The sequence below is a fragment of the Aspergillus nomiae genome (assembly GCF_001204775.2).
Source record: "Aspergillus nomiae NRRL 13137 chromosome Unknown contig00009, whole genome shotgun sequence".
NCBI classification, from domain to species: Eukaryota; Fungi; Ascomycota; class Eurotiomycetes; order Eurotiales; family Aspergillaceae; genus Aspergillus; species Aspergillus nomiae.
The window spans coordinates 35,011-49,701 of NW_015378064.1; the positions used below are offsets into that span (position 1 = coordinate 35,011).

Here is a 14,691-nt window from a genome sequence, read left to right on the forward strand (position 1 = left end):
GGTGTCGAAATTCTGGCATGCCCTTCTATACTCGTAGAACATAGGGTTATCTTCATAATGCAAGTCCAGATGATACTGAGCTACAGCTGTAGCTATCTTCATACATTCTATATTATCACTATTGTTGTCCTTCCTGGGTTGAGGGTAGCCCTATCATCCAGATTGAACAATCTCAAACAAGGCCCATGATAAGGTAAAATAGATTGTACGGTCCTGTATCGCTGCAAAATCCAGTAAAGTATGATTGGAGAAAGACTCCGGGGCTGCTCAGTATAAGATTTATAATTGGCTCAGGGCGCCGAGGTCTAGATCAACATACCGATATGGTCCTGTATTTACACATCAATAATTCCATAGTCATTCTTGAGCATCTATATGAGGACAGTCCGATTGTGTCTCTACGAAAGCATCGTAGTAGGAGAAGAAGGGCCAGGAATTCGAGTATATATACATCATCGTGTGTATGATTCTCAAAATAATCGAATCTGCCGTTGTTAGGGGTTACGGGCTCTCTAAAAAAGAAATGACGTCGACCCACGTGACGCGGAGCTTCCCCGCTGGACGGCATTACAGGGACCAGCTCGGAGGCATTCTCGACAATGATTAGTCTCCACAGGATGGATTGATTTTGCATTTCCAGTATATAAGTCAGGGTTCAAGGTCTTCCCTGTCCTGCTATATTTTTCAGCTTTCAACTCCGTGCAGACAACCCGAGAACACCCGTGTTTGACCGTATCCCCAAACTTCCCCGCACCATCTCATAAGGCGAAGTAAAGGCTGTACACGGAAGTCGGCTTTTTTTGGAACCTTCGCATTTTGTATTTATAATCGGGCCGAGGGTATTAATTCAGATCATGGACAGACTCCTTCGTCCAGTATCACGGCAATTGCTTAGATCCAGAGCCCGTTATCCATTTACAATCCCACCCCCAGTTTACGCTAAGAGACTATACAGCATGGGCCATACAGTTCCGCAGGTGAGAGAGCCATTGTTGATCAATTGGAAATTTTATGAGAATTTGACTGACAATGATGGGCGCGTAGCTAAAAGACCAATCTCTCTTTATTGAGAAGGCATACGTCAATGGCGAATGGGTAGGGGCCCAGTCAGGGCAAACATTTGAAGTTCACGGTAAGACACTTGAAGTTCAGTAACAGCGGTGACGGCCTCTAATCTCTGTATTTCTTTTAGATCCTGCTACAGGAAAGCTCATCGGAACATGCCCTGAGTTCAATGCGGCCGACACCGAAAAGGCCATCCAGGCTGCCTCAGAGGCATTCCCTAAATTTCGCACAACATTGGCCCGCGAGCGTGCTCGCATGCTGCGCCGGTGGTACCAGTTGATGATCGACAATGCCGAGGATTTGGCAACGCTAATCACTTGGGAGAATGGAAAGCCTCTCGCGGACGCCAAGGGTGAGGTCAACTATGCCGCCGGTTTCTTTGAGTGGTTCAGTGAGGAGGCGCCCCGAATTTATGGAGACACTATCCCTTCCTCAGTGGCAGGTAACAGAGTTATGACCCTCAAACAGCCAGTGGGTGTTTGCAGCTTGATCACCCCATGGAACTTCCCGGCAGCAATGATCACTCGGAAGGCTGGGCCAGCGTTGGCAGCAGGCTGCACTGTTGTGGTCAAGACTCCAGGAGAGACCCCATTCACTGCCAATGCGTTGGCAGAATTGGCGCACCGTGCCGGTATCCCTAAGGGCGTTTTTAATATCGTCACTTCCTTGAAGAACACACCAGAGGTGGGTGAAGCGTTGACTACCCACCCAGAAGTTCGCAAGGTTTCCTTCACCGGTTCGACCAATGTGGGCAGGCTCCTGATGAAGCAATCGTCTTCTACCATTAAGAAGGTGTCGTGGGAGCTTGGTGGAAATGCCCCCTTCATTGTCTTCGACGATGTTGAAGACCTTGATGCTGCAGTTGCTGGGGCAATCGCCTCTAAGTTCCGCAGCTCAGGCCAGACATGTGTTTGCGCCAACCGCATCTACGTGCAGAGAGGTGTCTATGACGAATTTGTGAAGCGTTTCGTTGAAAAGGTTAAAGGCTTCAAGATCGGGGCAGGGTTCGAGGAAGGTGTCACACATGGCCCTGTCATCCATGGACGCGCCATCGAGAAGGTCGATGAGCATGTCCGTGATGCCGAATCCAAGGGAGCTAAGGTCGCTGTTGGCGGCAATAAATTGCCAGAATTGGGCCCTAACTTCTATGACATGACTGTTCTGACCGAAATGAACAAAGACATGTTGCTTGCCTCTGAAGAGACCTTCGGCCCTGTTGCTGGATTGTTCCCATTCGAAACTGAAAAGGAGGTTGTCGACTTGGCGAACAGTGCCGAGGTTGGCCTGGCTGGTTACTTCTTCAGCGGCAATGTCAAGCGCATCTTCCGGGTTGCAGAGGCCTTGGAGGTGGGAATGGTTGGTGTGAACACTGGCCTCATCAGCGATGTTGCTTCTCCGTAGGTACCACCGTGCTCTTCTGACAAGTCACCAGTGCTAATTGCTTCTAGGTTTGGTGGTGTTAAGCAGAGTGGATTCGGCCGTGAGGGCAGCAAGTACGGCATTGATGAATTCCTCACAATCAAGAGTGTCACCTTTGGCGGCATGGGCGGGCCTTTGCAGTCATAGAGAGGTATATATGACGAACAAAATGAATCCCGTTATGAACCCTCCTTATGCGCATAATCCTATGGGCACTGAAAGAGGCTCAGTGAGTCATGAGAATTGTACAACACACCTTGGTTGGTCTTATGGATAAAAATCCAGCGAGCAAATACCAAAATTGGAAGGAAAATGAGAAGAAATGCTTAGCTCTAATATACATGCAAACAATACAAGCGCCCATATCCCAATCAAATAAAAGAAACCGTATATCCAGTATATGCACAAAAAGTATCTCTGCCTCCGGTATCAAGAGCTGTCACATCATGTCGTAAGGACGTCGTTTTCAGCTTCTTCCGATATCCATCGAACATGAATGCAGTAGATTGAAATGGTCGTACACTTCTCCCGATTTGCGTTTATTTTCCTTGACGCTGCTTGTGCTTAGGGTTTTTCGAGCTGGGTCTATATTAGCATATGGCACGTCCCTTAAATCACACGGCGGAGAGACTCACCAGATGATATAGACTCTGTTCTTTCTCCGAACGGGCTGTTATCCCAACATTAGCATTCCAATCTCATACAAAGCAGATATCACACCCCGACTCCCCAAAAGAAGAGCTACGAGGACACACAACAACCCAATCTCTCATACCTTGCAACCATCGCACAGCCGCTTCACCGACGAGCGGGTCTTCATTCCCCGAACCTGATCCAACTGTTTGACCGTCGACGCGACGCTAACATTGCCAGCCTGCTGCTTTCCGGAGCGCAAAGCCCGAAGACCATTGGTAAGAGACAAGGTCGTTAATTGCGAGAATGACCGTGCAAGGAAACCACCGGCCAGAGGCTTGCGGAGAAACTGGCGGAAGAGACCGGTCGAGGGCGCGATGAGGGAGCGGAAGGACACCATTGTTGTTGGTTGTTGGCGGGTTGGTTGGGAAAATCGGGGCCGCCGGTGTCGTCTGGGTGAGACCTCGTTGGTCTTGGGACTGGTTTATAAGGGCGGGTGGGGTTTGGAGATTTCTCTTGATATCCGCGTTGATGGTTTGATGATATTCGGAGCAAATGTGAGTCGGAGCTTTGGTTGCGCCGGTATTCCGGTATCGTCGGTGTATTTGGGGGCTTTCATTGGTTGATCGCAGGGGCCAATCATAAGGCTTTGAAGTATACCGACGCATTCAATGGACTGAATGATCTTGCACTCAACCGTGCTTTTCTGATTATTCCCAGAGTCTTCTTTCTCTAATGCACTACTGTTGTTTATATAAATACCTTCCATCTCTCCTTGTCTGACTGTTTGCCTTAACATATTCTCATCCTCAAGTGCCCAAGGCCATCATGAGCCTCCATTCGTGGTTAAACCCGGCGCCCTGAAAGAACATCTACATATATAAACCCCTCTTACATATTTCTTTCTTTGAACAACGACCAGATACCTATTTGGCTGTTTCAGAGAAGCAAATGATGGATGACAAAAATGCTGGACTACCTAAGCAACCAAGCATGATGCATCCGACATCTGGCCTTGCCAACGTCACACACTAGCCCATCAAGACCGAGAATCATAGTTCTATGGTCACATATACGTACCGTTTGGTGTACGGGGGTTATACTACATAGAGCCTAATACGCTCGAGGCCTTGTTGAAATTGTACCCCAGGGCTACAGCTTTCATACGTCTTGCAGGCCACACGGGGGCTGGAATCCGAAATCAGGACAACCGGGATGGGAGGAAGGAGGCGAACCTTGCTTTACACAATAACTGAACCCCCTCCCAGCCTAGAGGGAGGCATTTCTAATCTTGCTCTGGCTCCACCGTTCGGCGTCATAGCCATGGGTGATGATGAGTCCATGGACACTTCGGCGTCTGGCGAAACATGTACAGCACGGATCCACTGCTAATAAAATCCACGTTTGGAATGGCCCACTGGATCAGCCGTGCTGACGAGATGCATTGCGTGATGATTTACTTACTGTACGTCCTGCGACTGATGTTGCGATCAATGCCCGATCTATGCCGATCTTATTGTGGCGTATCGAAGCTCTAGTCGCAAGTCTAAAGGCTGGAGCTCGCTTCCCTTATACTCGGGCACTCAATGGAAAGGCTTTCGCCAACCATAGCCACTATACTGTGGGCAGTAAAAAAACTACGAAGGAAGCATCACACCAGACGAGAAGTTTGTTGGAGGACTCTCAAGGCTAGCGAGAGTCCTAGCGTTGGAAATGTGCGTAGTATGCAAACGCGGTTTGCTTAAAAAGTGTGCCATGTAATTGGAGACATGGTAGAGGCATTGGGCTACAAGGCCGATCTCTATATGGGACAGGTACTAGTCGACTAGGTTTCTGATACTAACGGAAGCGACTGGGTGAAAACTTTAGCTGGTGATGTCCTTCGTTTGAGAATATGAATAAGTGTCTCACATCTCTCAGTATGAGTGGTACGGAGTTAAAGTGTACCACTAAGCAGTTGATGAGGAGGTAATACATAATAATTCACAGTTACTTGCTCAGCATAAAGCAGTACGCCTTTTGTAAAGCCAGTAGAATAAGGGATAACCAAGGTCGTGCGATACAAACAAGAAAAAGGAAAAAGAAGACCAAAAAAAGTCTTGCATTAACTTATGATATGAAAGGCCGTTTAACACCAGCTTAAGATCTATCGATTTTATGCTCCACCCGAACGCCAGACTGGAATTTCAATTGAAATGAGTCCTGATCAATTTTACAACACACAATTCGTAAAGAGTTAGCCCACTTGAGGAGTGGCTCAAGAACGAAGGAAGGTGTGGTAAGTGGACGAGTCGGTATGCTCGCTGAAAGGATAGCCCAGATCCTTTAGGAAGGCCTCCAGGTGGTCCTTCTCAGATGGTGGGCACTGAATGCCAGCAAGCACCTTTCCAACATCACCACCATAGTTACGGTAGTGGAACAAGGTTAGGTTCTGGCTGGGTCGGAGAGTGGTCAGGAATTTGGCCAGAGCACCAGGACGCTCCGGGAACTCAAACATGAACAACCGCTCATCATTCACGTCACAGCGTCCACCCACCAAGAAGCGGACGTGTCTCTTGGCAAGTTCGTCGTCGCTCAAGTCCTTCGCCTTCATACCACCCTTGTCCAGTTCTTCCATGATATGCGCCAGATCCTTTTGTCCAGTAGAGGCAGACAAGGAGATACCCATGAAGACATCGGCCGATTCGTCCCGAGCATAACGGTAGCTGAATGCGGTGACCGCGTGAGGGAGAATAACCTCGACTAGCTTGGCGAAAGAGCCAGGCCGTTCCGGGATGTTCACACTTAAAAGTGCCTCCTTCCGTTCACCCAGGGCAGCACGCTCAGCCACGAATCGTAATCTGTCGAAATCCATGTTCGCACCGGAAGTGATGGCAACCAGCTCCCGGTTAGGGTTAGGGTCGGGATACAAGGAAACATATTTCTTGAGACCTGCCAGGGCCAAGGCGCCTGCCGGCTCGATGATAGACCGGGTGTCCTCAAATGCATCCTTGATCGCGGCGCACGTCTCATCAGTAGAAACCTGAATGACTTCATCAATTACTTCACGAGCCAGTCGGTACGGTTCCTCTCCAACAGCCTTGACAGCAGCACCATCGGCAAACAGGCCCACTTCTTTGAGCAGCACACGAGACCCAGAATCCAAAGACTGGGCCATAGCATTCGCATCATGAGCTTCCACTCCAATTATCTTCACGTGGGGTGCAATGCGCTTAAGGTAGACTCCGATACCAGCAATCAATCCTCCTCCTCCAACAGCACAGAAGACAGCTTCCAGCTTCTCTAAGTTTGCCTGGCGCAATATTTCCATTCCGATGGTTCCTTGGCCGGCGATCACGTAAGGGTCATCGAAGGGAGGAATGCTCGTTAATCCGTGCTGCTTCTCTAAGCGGTGCGCTTCTGCCTTCGCAGCGTCGAAGTCGTCTCCATGGAGAATCACACTTCCACCGAGGCGAGCGACGTTCCGGTGCTTGATAGCCGGGGTGCCAGAGGGCATAACGATGGTTGCTGGGATCTTCAAGTGACGCGCGGAATACGCAACACCCTGCGCATGGTTACCTTTACAATATGTAAGCCACGTATTATATCTATTAGTGGCTTTGGGAATATCTCACCTGCAGAGCATGCGACAACACCTTTCCAACTCTGCTCATGACTCAGATGTGCCATCTTGTTGTAAGCTCCGCGGAGCTTGAAACTGAACACAGGAAGCAAGTCCTCCCGTTTTAGAAGTACACGACATTCCAAGCGGTTGCTAAGGTTGACTGCGTGATGAAGGGGTGTCTCGGTGATGATATCGTAAACGCGGGATGTTAGAATCAATCGGAGATACTGCACGGTGGCGGGTGAGTCAGAGATGAACTGTTTTTGCGTTTTACGGAGAATTTAGTTGAGTATCTCACATCTGGGTAGCCATTGGGAAGTAGAAAAGCATCTGGGATACCCCAATTGGGTAGTAATCCCAGCTGCTTTCGTTCTTCCTGTTCTGAGTCAGGCGTGGGCACTGTCGAGTACTCGGTCAAAGCTAGGTTGCTGAACTTCGATGAGACCGGCGTCGCAGCGCCACTTCTAGGGGTTTCTGCAGACATGATGCTGCCCACGTAGAGACAAGTCAGAAATTGATCCTGAGCAGCAAGATAAACCACACAGTCAAAGCGCGGACAAAGAACTGGAACTGAAGTCGCAGATGACGGGCAAAGGAACACTTATCTTGGCGGTGGGGAGATAAAATTCCGTGATCGGAGCAGATGAGGTTATGTCAGCAACCCTCATCCCCAGCCCTAAGTCCTTCCGGCCCCGCCGCGGAGTAGGAGTATATCTCCATCCATACTTTGATAGACATGTAGAGAACACTCTCTGGTGATGACGAAGGAAAATACACCGCGCTGACATGTCGCTAGCATACGAAGCGATCGAAACAGAAGTTGCAGTGGTTCCTTTCGCCCAACTAGCCAACGTCCCAGGAATATCTATATAACAGCCAGAGGGACTGGGGATCATACGGTCTCTGGCCCACCGGTGAACGAATTGATGTCTGTTATAGCTCTGGTGATATATGTATAGGGGTCATATTGCTATCTTGCTCAATAGGTACATCTAACTAGGCCTATTTCCTTATCGTTCACCTCTCGCAGTTCAATCTCCGCAGTATTGTGGTAGCCCATTCTTCAAGGGACCCTACGTATGGCATGGAGTAAGAACCAGAATATACAATGCAAGAAACAGGTATCTTCTGGGATCCGAAAGCCGATTGAAGTCATCAAGTAGCTTCATTTCTTCATCCGTAGTCGTCTATTCAAATGGGTCCATCTCCGATATGCGATCTAGAGTAGATGTATCGTATGATGATGTATGGTACGGTATGAAAATTACTCAAGTCGCAAGGTTTGCGACGTCATGTTTCCTTTTCAGATAAAACAACCACTTTGATATCTTCTTCACCTGCCACTCAAGTGGGCAATCCAAAGAACGTCCAGATAAGGTGTGTACTGGGTAACTGAACCCTGGCTTTAACTCGGTTGACCATCTCAAGAGTGCCACTTTGAAACTCATTCGGAGTATCAGACTTCCAAAGCATCACCACCTTTCCGGTTCTCCGCTTCGCAATATTCACATCCTCTAATCCCTTCTCAAATTTGTCTTTCTCCCACGCGATACCCTTACATTTAAAAAGACAAAAATGAGTAGCGACCCTGTTCCATCTTCATTTGAGGGCAGCCCGTACGTACCCGGACCACCCTCTATAATTCGCGCAAGGAGCGCAGGGAACGAGCATTAACTTGGATGGGTATCTAGTCAGTTCGAGGAGGAAACTTCCTTGCAGAAGTTCCGTAGACGTCTCAAGGAGGAACCCCTGATTCCGCTTGGTAAGGAACGATTCTTCCATGCTCCAATTTTACCTAAAAGGACCACGCTAATCCGACCTTGAATTGCAGGATGCGCAGCTACCAGTTATGCTCTCTACCGCGCCTACCGATCGATGAAGGCCGGTGACTCGGTCGAGATGAACCGGATGTTCCGTGCCCGTATCTATGCCCAGTTCTTCACCCTTATTGCCGTCGTTGTCGGAGGCATGTACTTCAAAACGGAGCGACAGCAGCGCAAAGAATTCGAGCAGATGGTGGAAGAGCGCAAGAGCCAGGAGAAGCGGGATGCCTGGCTGCGTGAGCTGGAGATCCGTGACAAAGAGGATAAGGACTGGCGGCAACGTCATGCGGCTATGGAAACCGCGGCCGCGGAGGCAGGAAAAAAGGCTGCTTCTAAGCCTGTTGCTGAGCATGATGCTGCTCGCTCCGCTATCGAGCGCTCTGAGGAGAAGTCCATTGGTGTGTTAGATGCAGTGAAGGAGTTGTTGTCGAGGAGGAACTAGGGCAAGGGTAACATTGTACGATCTCTTAGGTGGACGACTTTGAATTGAATTTGGGTATCATATTGTACATATATACATTCAGAACTTGTTATGCATAGGATATTCTCATCTCCAACACTTCATCTCCGAGGCTCCATATAGGCAAACTATACATTGCATCTAGGCCCATCGCCCTGCATGTTGTGCATGTGCCGATGCATTCATTTAAAAACGCATGAGCCTCAAGCTAATATTCAAAACCGGAATCCGGAAATAGTCACAGGCGAATTAGTGAGAGGCTTGCTCATCGATATACCGTCTCATCATCTCAAATTCCGATTTCCCTGTCTGTGCGCGGTTAGAAGCATGTCGGATCTATAAATGCGCAAAGCCATACCGAAAGCAAATACCGTATATGTTGCTAGCAAAGATTAGTTAGTCACAGACCAAAATACCAAACAGCATATTGTGCATACCAAATCCGTTACATTACGATGACGCTCAAACTCTTGGCGAGCGTAGCTGCGCAATTCGTCCCGTGTCGACGATTTGGGGATTTCTTGGACAAGCCAGTCAGCAACTGATGCTAGTTCAGTGATAAACCGGACAATCTTACTATGTAATGCTCGAGTAACCTCCCTCCAGAACCCGAGGACTCGCTGTCTTTGGATGAACTACTTAAGGTGTCAACAATGTACAAAGGAAATTGAAATCATATAGTCATGAGCTACTGACATGGTCCAAACTCATTGCCGGCTTCCTAAGCTTCGACGGCTGGCCGCGGGATACGGCAGCGAGCAAATTCAAAGATGGCCGCATTTTAGTGACTGCCTAGAGCATATAAGAAGGGCCAGTGAAAAGCAAGTAATGATAAATGATCCTATTGATCAACACATCCCACAAGTGATAGGTACATAGGTTCACGATGATAAATTGATACTAGATGAAGATCGGTGGCAAAATCCAAGGCGGTCAGGAAGGAGCAGTATTGTCATGAAATGCAATGAATGGATACATACCGTACCTGCCTGGATGAGCATTATGTTTTGATGGCCGTTGAGTGGCCAATCAACTGATCATCACGTGAGGCGTTCCTGGCTTCCCCGAACTTTTTTTTCGGAGCCGGCGAAAAGATCGCGACTCTTGGGATCCCCAAGCATCAGCATTTCCGTGTGGGTGGACAATAGTCATGAGGTGTCCTTCTCTTGCGCGGTTGCCATACCGTGCCGTTTCTGGCTTGCCCAGATCTGCCGTCCGTCTCCAGTCTCAGAACTTCCTTACCAGAAGATGCGCGTCGACGGCCGTTCTCCGTTCACCCACTGCTGCCCCGGCTTATCAGTCTATCCTGAACAGACACCTCCAGCAAAGGAGATATGCCTCAGGTACTGCCGCTGCTGTGTAAGTGCTTTCATTGGCATAAGTTTCTATCGTTACTTAGTTTTGACCCAATTGCTAACTATTCAATTCTTATTGTATAGTCTTGAAGCCGCTGCCTCCGACAACTTGTCTCAGGAGGCGATCATTGAGAACCTTGACCCTGTTGAGGCAGAACGGCTGTCCAGAGTCCGGAATATCGGTATCGCTGTAAGATAATTCGAGAGCCTCCGTCAGATCCAACGCATTCTAACGTTCTTCCGTTATAGGCGCACATCGACAGCGGCAAGACTACATGTACCGAACGTGTCCTTTTCTACACCGGCCGTATCAAGGCAATTCACGAGGTTCGTGGAGGTGACAAGGTTGGCGCTAAGATGGACTCCATGGACTTGGAGCGTGAAAAGGGTATCACCATCCAATCCGCTGCTACATTCTGTGACTGGGTGAAGAAGGATGAGGATGGCAAGGAAAACAAGTACCATTTTAACTTGATCGATACACCTGGACATATCGATTTCACTATCGAAGTCGAAAGAGCCCTGCGTGTCCTCGATGGAGCGGTCATGATCCTGTGTGCTGTTTCAGGCGTCCAATCCCAGACCATTACCGTCGATCGACAGATGAGACGTTACAACGTGCCCAGAATCTCCTTCGTCAACAAGATGGACCGTATGGGAGCCAATCCGTTTAAGGCTGTCGACCAGATCAACAACAAGCTCAAGATCCCCGCCGCCGCGGTCCAGGTGCCTATCGGTGCTGAGGACGAGTTTGAGGGTGTGGTCGATTTGATCCGCATGAAGGCGATTTACAACAGGGGACCTAGCGGTGAGGAGCTTTTTGAGACGGAGGAAATCCCTGAGAAAGTCAAGAACATTGCAGAGGAAAGGCGGAGGAAGCTCATCGAAACTCTCGCTGACGTGGATGATGAGATTGCTGAGCTCTTTATTCTTGAAGAAGAGCCTACCGAACAGCAGTTGAAGGCTGCAATCCGCCGCGCTACCATTGGCCTGAAGTTCACTCCAGTCTTCATGGGCTCTGCTTTGGCGAACAAGTCCGTGCAGCCTATGCTGGACGGTGTTGTTGACTACCTCCCCAACCCTGCGGAGGTGCAAAACCTTGCCCTTGACAAGAAGCGTGATGAGGCCTCGGTGAAACTTGTCCCCTACCAGTCCCTTCCAATGGTTGGTCTTGCTTTCAAGCTGGAAGAAAGCAACTTCGGCCAGTTGACATATATTCGTGTATACCAAGGAACCCTCCGTAAGGGTGCCAATGTCTTCAATGCCCGTAACGATAAGAAGATCAAGATTCCTCGCATTGTCCGCATGCATTCCAATGAGATGGAGGAAGTCAATGAGGTCGGTGCTGGTGAAATCTGCGCCGTCTTTGGTGTTGACTGTGCTTCTGGTGATACTTTCACTGATGGACAACTTGGCTATACCATGTCTTCTATGTTCGTTCCTGAGCCTGTCATCTCTCTTTCGATCAAGCCCAAGAACAACAAGGATGCTGCTAAGTTCTCGAAAGCTATGGCTCGTTTCCAGAGAGAAGATCCCACCTTCCGGGTGACCTACGATGTCGAGAGTGAACAGACTCTTATCTCCGGAATGGGTGAACTGCATCTTGATATTTACGTGGAGCGCATGCGTCGTGAATACAGTGTTGACTGTGAGACTGGCCCACCGCAGGTCGCATACCGCGAGACCCTCGGCAACCGGGTTGAGTTCGACCATCTGCTCAAGAAGCAATCGGGAGGTCCTGGAGACTACGCCCGTGTGGTGGGTTGGATGGAACCAACCGGCAAGCTTGATGACAACGTCTTTGAGGAGCAAATTGTTGGTGGAAGTATCTCTGAGAAGTTCTTGTTCGCTTGTGAGAAGGGTTTCCATCTTGCTTGCGAGAGGGGACCTCTTATCGGCCACAAGGTGCTTGGTAGCAAGATGGTCATCAATGATGGTGCCACCCACATGACCGATTCCTCTGAAATGTCTTTCAAGAATGCCACCCAACAGGCCTTCCGTAAGGCATTCATGGAGAGCAACCCATCTGTTCTTGAGCCAATGATGAAGACTGTTGTGACTGCGCCCGCTGAGTTCCAGGGTGATGTCATCTCCCTTTTGAACAAGCGCAATGCCACTATCAACGATTCCGAAGTCGGCGTTGATGAGTTCACTGTGTACGCTGACTGCAGTCTGAACGGCATGTTCGGCTTCAGCAGCAACCTGCGTGCGGCCACTCAGGGTAAGGGTGAATACACCATGGAATTCAGCCACTACGAGAAGTGCCCTCCTCAGGTCCAGAAGGAACTGATCGCGAAGTACCTCAAGGCGCAGGCCGACCGCCACAAGAAATAAACCTCTTACGGCTAGACCTAGAGTTTCTGACATGTTTTACTACCGGAGTTGTTTTTGAGCGTCTCCTTATCCTATATTCCTCGGCCAGCTTACGTTCTTCAAGGAGTGCTCGGATGGAGGCGAGGTTTTCTTTTACCATCTTTTTCATTAATTGTGTCATGTATTATATACATTTTAGACCCTGTGGGCTTACGAAGATATTATTTTAAAAATCAATTTGGAGCGGGATTAAAACAATGTTCGTTATCTATTGTACTTTGGGTGGTTTTACTGGCTGTACATATATCTTTTTGGGTCTTTCCATCTCCTCTCACATACTTTCTGAATACAAGGCATGAATCATGTATTCTTATCTATATCTTTACAGCATTATATATAGGCCATGGATCCCATAGAAGACATGTTTCATTGTGTGGAGGTTACCAGGCTGGAGACTGGCGTTCTATAGCGCACCCTCACTGCTCGAAAGCCCTAAGCACAGCAAGAGCAGCAACGGAGAATGTCGCAACGCGATTATGACCTGTGTTAAGTTAGCCTCTACTCTCGTTCTGAAAGGGTAGCACGAAATGGACATACCACCGTACGGCACACGCTCCCATCTAACACTTTTAACCACACCGGCGTTCTTGCTAGATCTGTTCTCCCAGATAAGCACTTCATTCTGACTTTTTGGGTCCTTCCTCTCGTGCACAATGCGCCCAGGAGCATCCTTATCGTTCTCCCCTGTCGCAGCCACCCAAACGCGACGTCCCTCGTACCATGGGATCTCTGCATCGTTATACGCATGCACAATGGTAAGATCCAGCTCCTTATCCGCATAACCAGCAGCTGAGTCGTTCTGAGCTGTCGGCCCAACTCCGGTTAACCGCGCCACTCGCGCGGCGGTATCCCAACGATCAATGACGTGGCTCTTGGTCCAGTTCTTCACACGAGGATAGCCAACAAGAGGGGAGAGGATCGGAGGCGTGAGACCCTTGAGACTGTAAGTATCAAGGAGACTTGGTACATTACTAAATGATGCGACGAGAATCACACCAGCGAAGGGTTCAGGGTCTTTGATGGCAGGCTGGATGGCAGTTGGGTCGGGAGATCCGAATGCAAAACGCTCAGCTACTGCTGCACTGACGGCTGTTCCGAGGCTCTGACCTGTGATGACGATTCGAGATGGGGGAATGTTCAATGGGCTGGAGGTGAGGAAGTTGAGCAGGGCGACTCCATCGGTGATTAGGCCTTCTTCTGTGGGGGAACCGGTGGATATACCGAAACCGCGGTAGTCCATGGCGAAGACATGGATTGGGTTGGAGGGTGTCGACAGGCCCAGAAGCATGCGATAGGTTTCCGGGCGTTGAGCGAGCCGATGTGAGCGGCATTGCCATGGACTGGACGGAATGGTTTAGCTTATAAATTCTGGGCTTTTAATAGGGTAGACGTACAAGCGACTACGACCCTGGCATTAGGGTCATTTGCCAGGAGTTCGTAGGCGGGGGTTTTTGTATAGTCACCCGCTGGACCGGAGGGCTCATTTGCATTCAATTTCTCTTCGTGCTCCCGACAGAGGTGGGGAGGGAGCAGATGCCACGCGTAGAGGTTCTCATTATCAGGCGTCACCAGATTGAATGGCTGGACCTGTGTCTCTACTGACGTTAATGGACTTCTTGCACGGTTTGTCATCTAAAAATATGAGGACGTAACATACTCAGAAAACCGAAAGATTCAACCTGGTTGACATCTTCCCACAGAGCTGGATTGACCTTGTGAGCATAGAGGGCACTATACCAAGACTGTAAGCGACAGAGGCACTGCAAACTTGAAGGGAAAGCTTGAAAGAGCTTACAATCTTTGAACGGTTGGAAACGTCAAGGTAAATATTATGCTCACGTAGACAAGACCGCTGGCGGCCAGCGACCAGTAGGCCTTTTTGAAGATGGACTGAAGCTCAACCATCGTTGTACTACTCCTTCATTGATGTTGTTGATAGTAGAAGAATTAAGATAGAGA

General features: G+C 49.1%; 7 protein-coding genes across 7 annotated transcripts; 3 read left to right on the top strand and 4 right to left on the bottom strand.

The window, feature by feature from the left end:
• Nucleotides 1-826: 826 nt before the first annotated feature.
• On the top strand, nucleotides 827-2,779 carry ANOM_000847 (NAD-dependent succinate-semialdehyde dehydrogenase). The gene is made up of 4 exons (XM_015546105.1): nucleotides 827-977; nucleotides 1,045-1,132; nucleotides 1,193-2,462; nucleotides 2,514-2,779. Exons 1-4 carry the CDS (start codon nucleotides 855-857, stop codon nucleotides 2,629-2,631), a joined length of 1,599 nt encoding a protein of 532 aa, XP_015411671.1. The 5' UTR covers nucleotides 827-854; the 3' UTR covers nucleotides 2,632-2,779.
• Nucleotides 2,780-2,801: 22 nt separating this feature from the next.
• Nucleotides 2,802-3,517, bottom strand: ANOM_000848 (50S ribosomal protein L36; the record flags this gene model as incomplete). The annotated part of the gene is made up of 3 exons (XM_015546106.1): nucleotides 2,802-3,063; nucleotides 3,120-3,154; nucleotides 3,260-3,517. The coding sequence occupies 3 exons, from the start codon at nucleotides 3,515-3,517 to the stop codon at nucleotides 3,024-3,026; spliced, it is 333 nt and encodes a 110-aa protein (XP_015411670.1). The 3' UTR covers nucleotides 2,802-3,023.
• A 1,857-nt stretch (nucleotides 3,518-5,374) lies between these two features.
• ANOM_000849 (threonine dehydratase, biosynthetic) lies at nucleotides 5,375-7,260 on the bottom strand (the record flags this gene model as incomplete). Its single annotated transcript, XM_015546107.1, has 3 exons — nucleotides 5,375-6,675; nucleotides 6,732-6,948; nucleotides 7,020-7,260. Coding segments are annotated over 3 exons (1,731 nt in total), but the record flags the coding sequence as incomplete, so codon positions are not given.
• An 886-nt stretch (nucleotides 7,261-8,146) lies between these two features.
• Nucleotides 8,147-8,986, top strand: rcf1 (respiratory supercomplex assembly factor RCF1; the record flags this gene model as incomplete). The annotated part of the gene is made up of 3 exons (XM_015546108.1): nucleotides 8,147-8,337; nucleotides 8,413-8,483; nucleotides 8,553-8,986. The coding sequence occupies exons 1-3, from the start codon at nucleotides 8,297-8,299 to the stop codon at nucleotides 8,984-8,986; spliced, it is 546 nt and encodes a 181-aa protein (XP_015411724.1). The 5' UTR covers nucleotides 8,147-8,296.
• A 267-nt stretch (nucleotides 8,987-9,253) lies between these two features.
• On the bottom strand, nucleotides 9,254-9,784 carry ANOM_000851 (LYR motif-containing protein 2; the record flags this gene model as incomplete). Its single annotated transcript, XM_015546109.1, has 4 exons — nucleotides 9,254-9,313; nucleotides 9,363-9,386; nucleotides 9,442-9,639; nucleotides 9,701-9,784. The coding sequence occupies 4 exons, from the start codon at nucleotides 9,782-9,784 to the stop codon at nucleotides 9,254-9,256; spliced, it is 366 nt and encodes a 121-aa protein (XP_015411725.1).
• A 370-nt stretch (nucleotides 9,785-10,154) lies between these two features.
• On the top strand, nucleotides 10,155-12,693 carry ANOM_000852 (elongation factor G; the record flags this gene model as incomplete). Its single annotated transcript, XM_015546110.1, has 3 exons — nucleotides 10,155-10,363; nucleotides 10,444-10,549; nucleotides 10,609-12,693. 3 exons carry the CDS (start codon nucleotides 10,155-10,157, stop codon nucleotides 12,691-12,693), a joined length of 2,400 nt encoding a protein of 799 aa, XP_015411726.1.
• A 455-nt stretch (nucleotides 12,694-13,148) lies between these two features.
• ANOM_000853 (uncharacterized protein) lies at nucleotides 13,149-14,637 on the bottom strand (the record flags this gene model as incomplete). The annotated part of the gene is made up of 5 exons (XM_015546111.1): nucleotides 13,149-13,213; nucleotides 13,270-14,072; nucleotides 14,123-14,327; nucleotides 14,390-14,463; nucleotides 14,528-14,637. 5 exons carry the CDS (start codon nucleotides 14,635-14,637, stop codon nucleotides 13,149-13,151), a joined length of 1,257 nt encoding a protein of 418 aa, XP_015411727.1.
• Nucleotides 14,638-14,691: the final 54 nt, after the last annotated feature.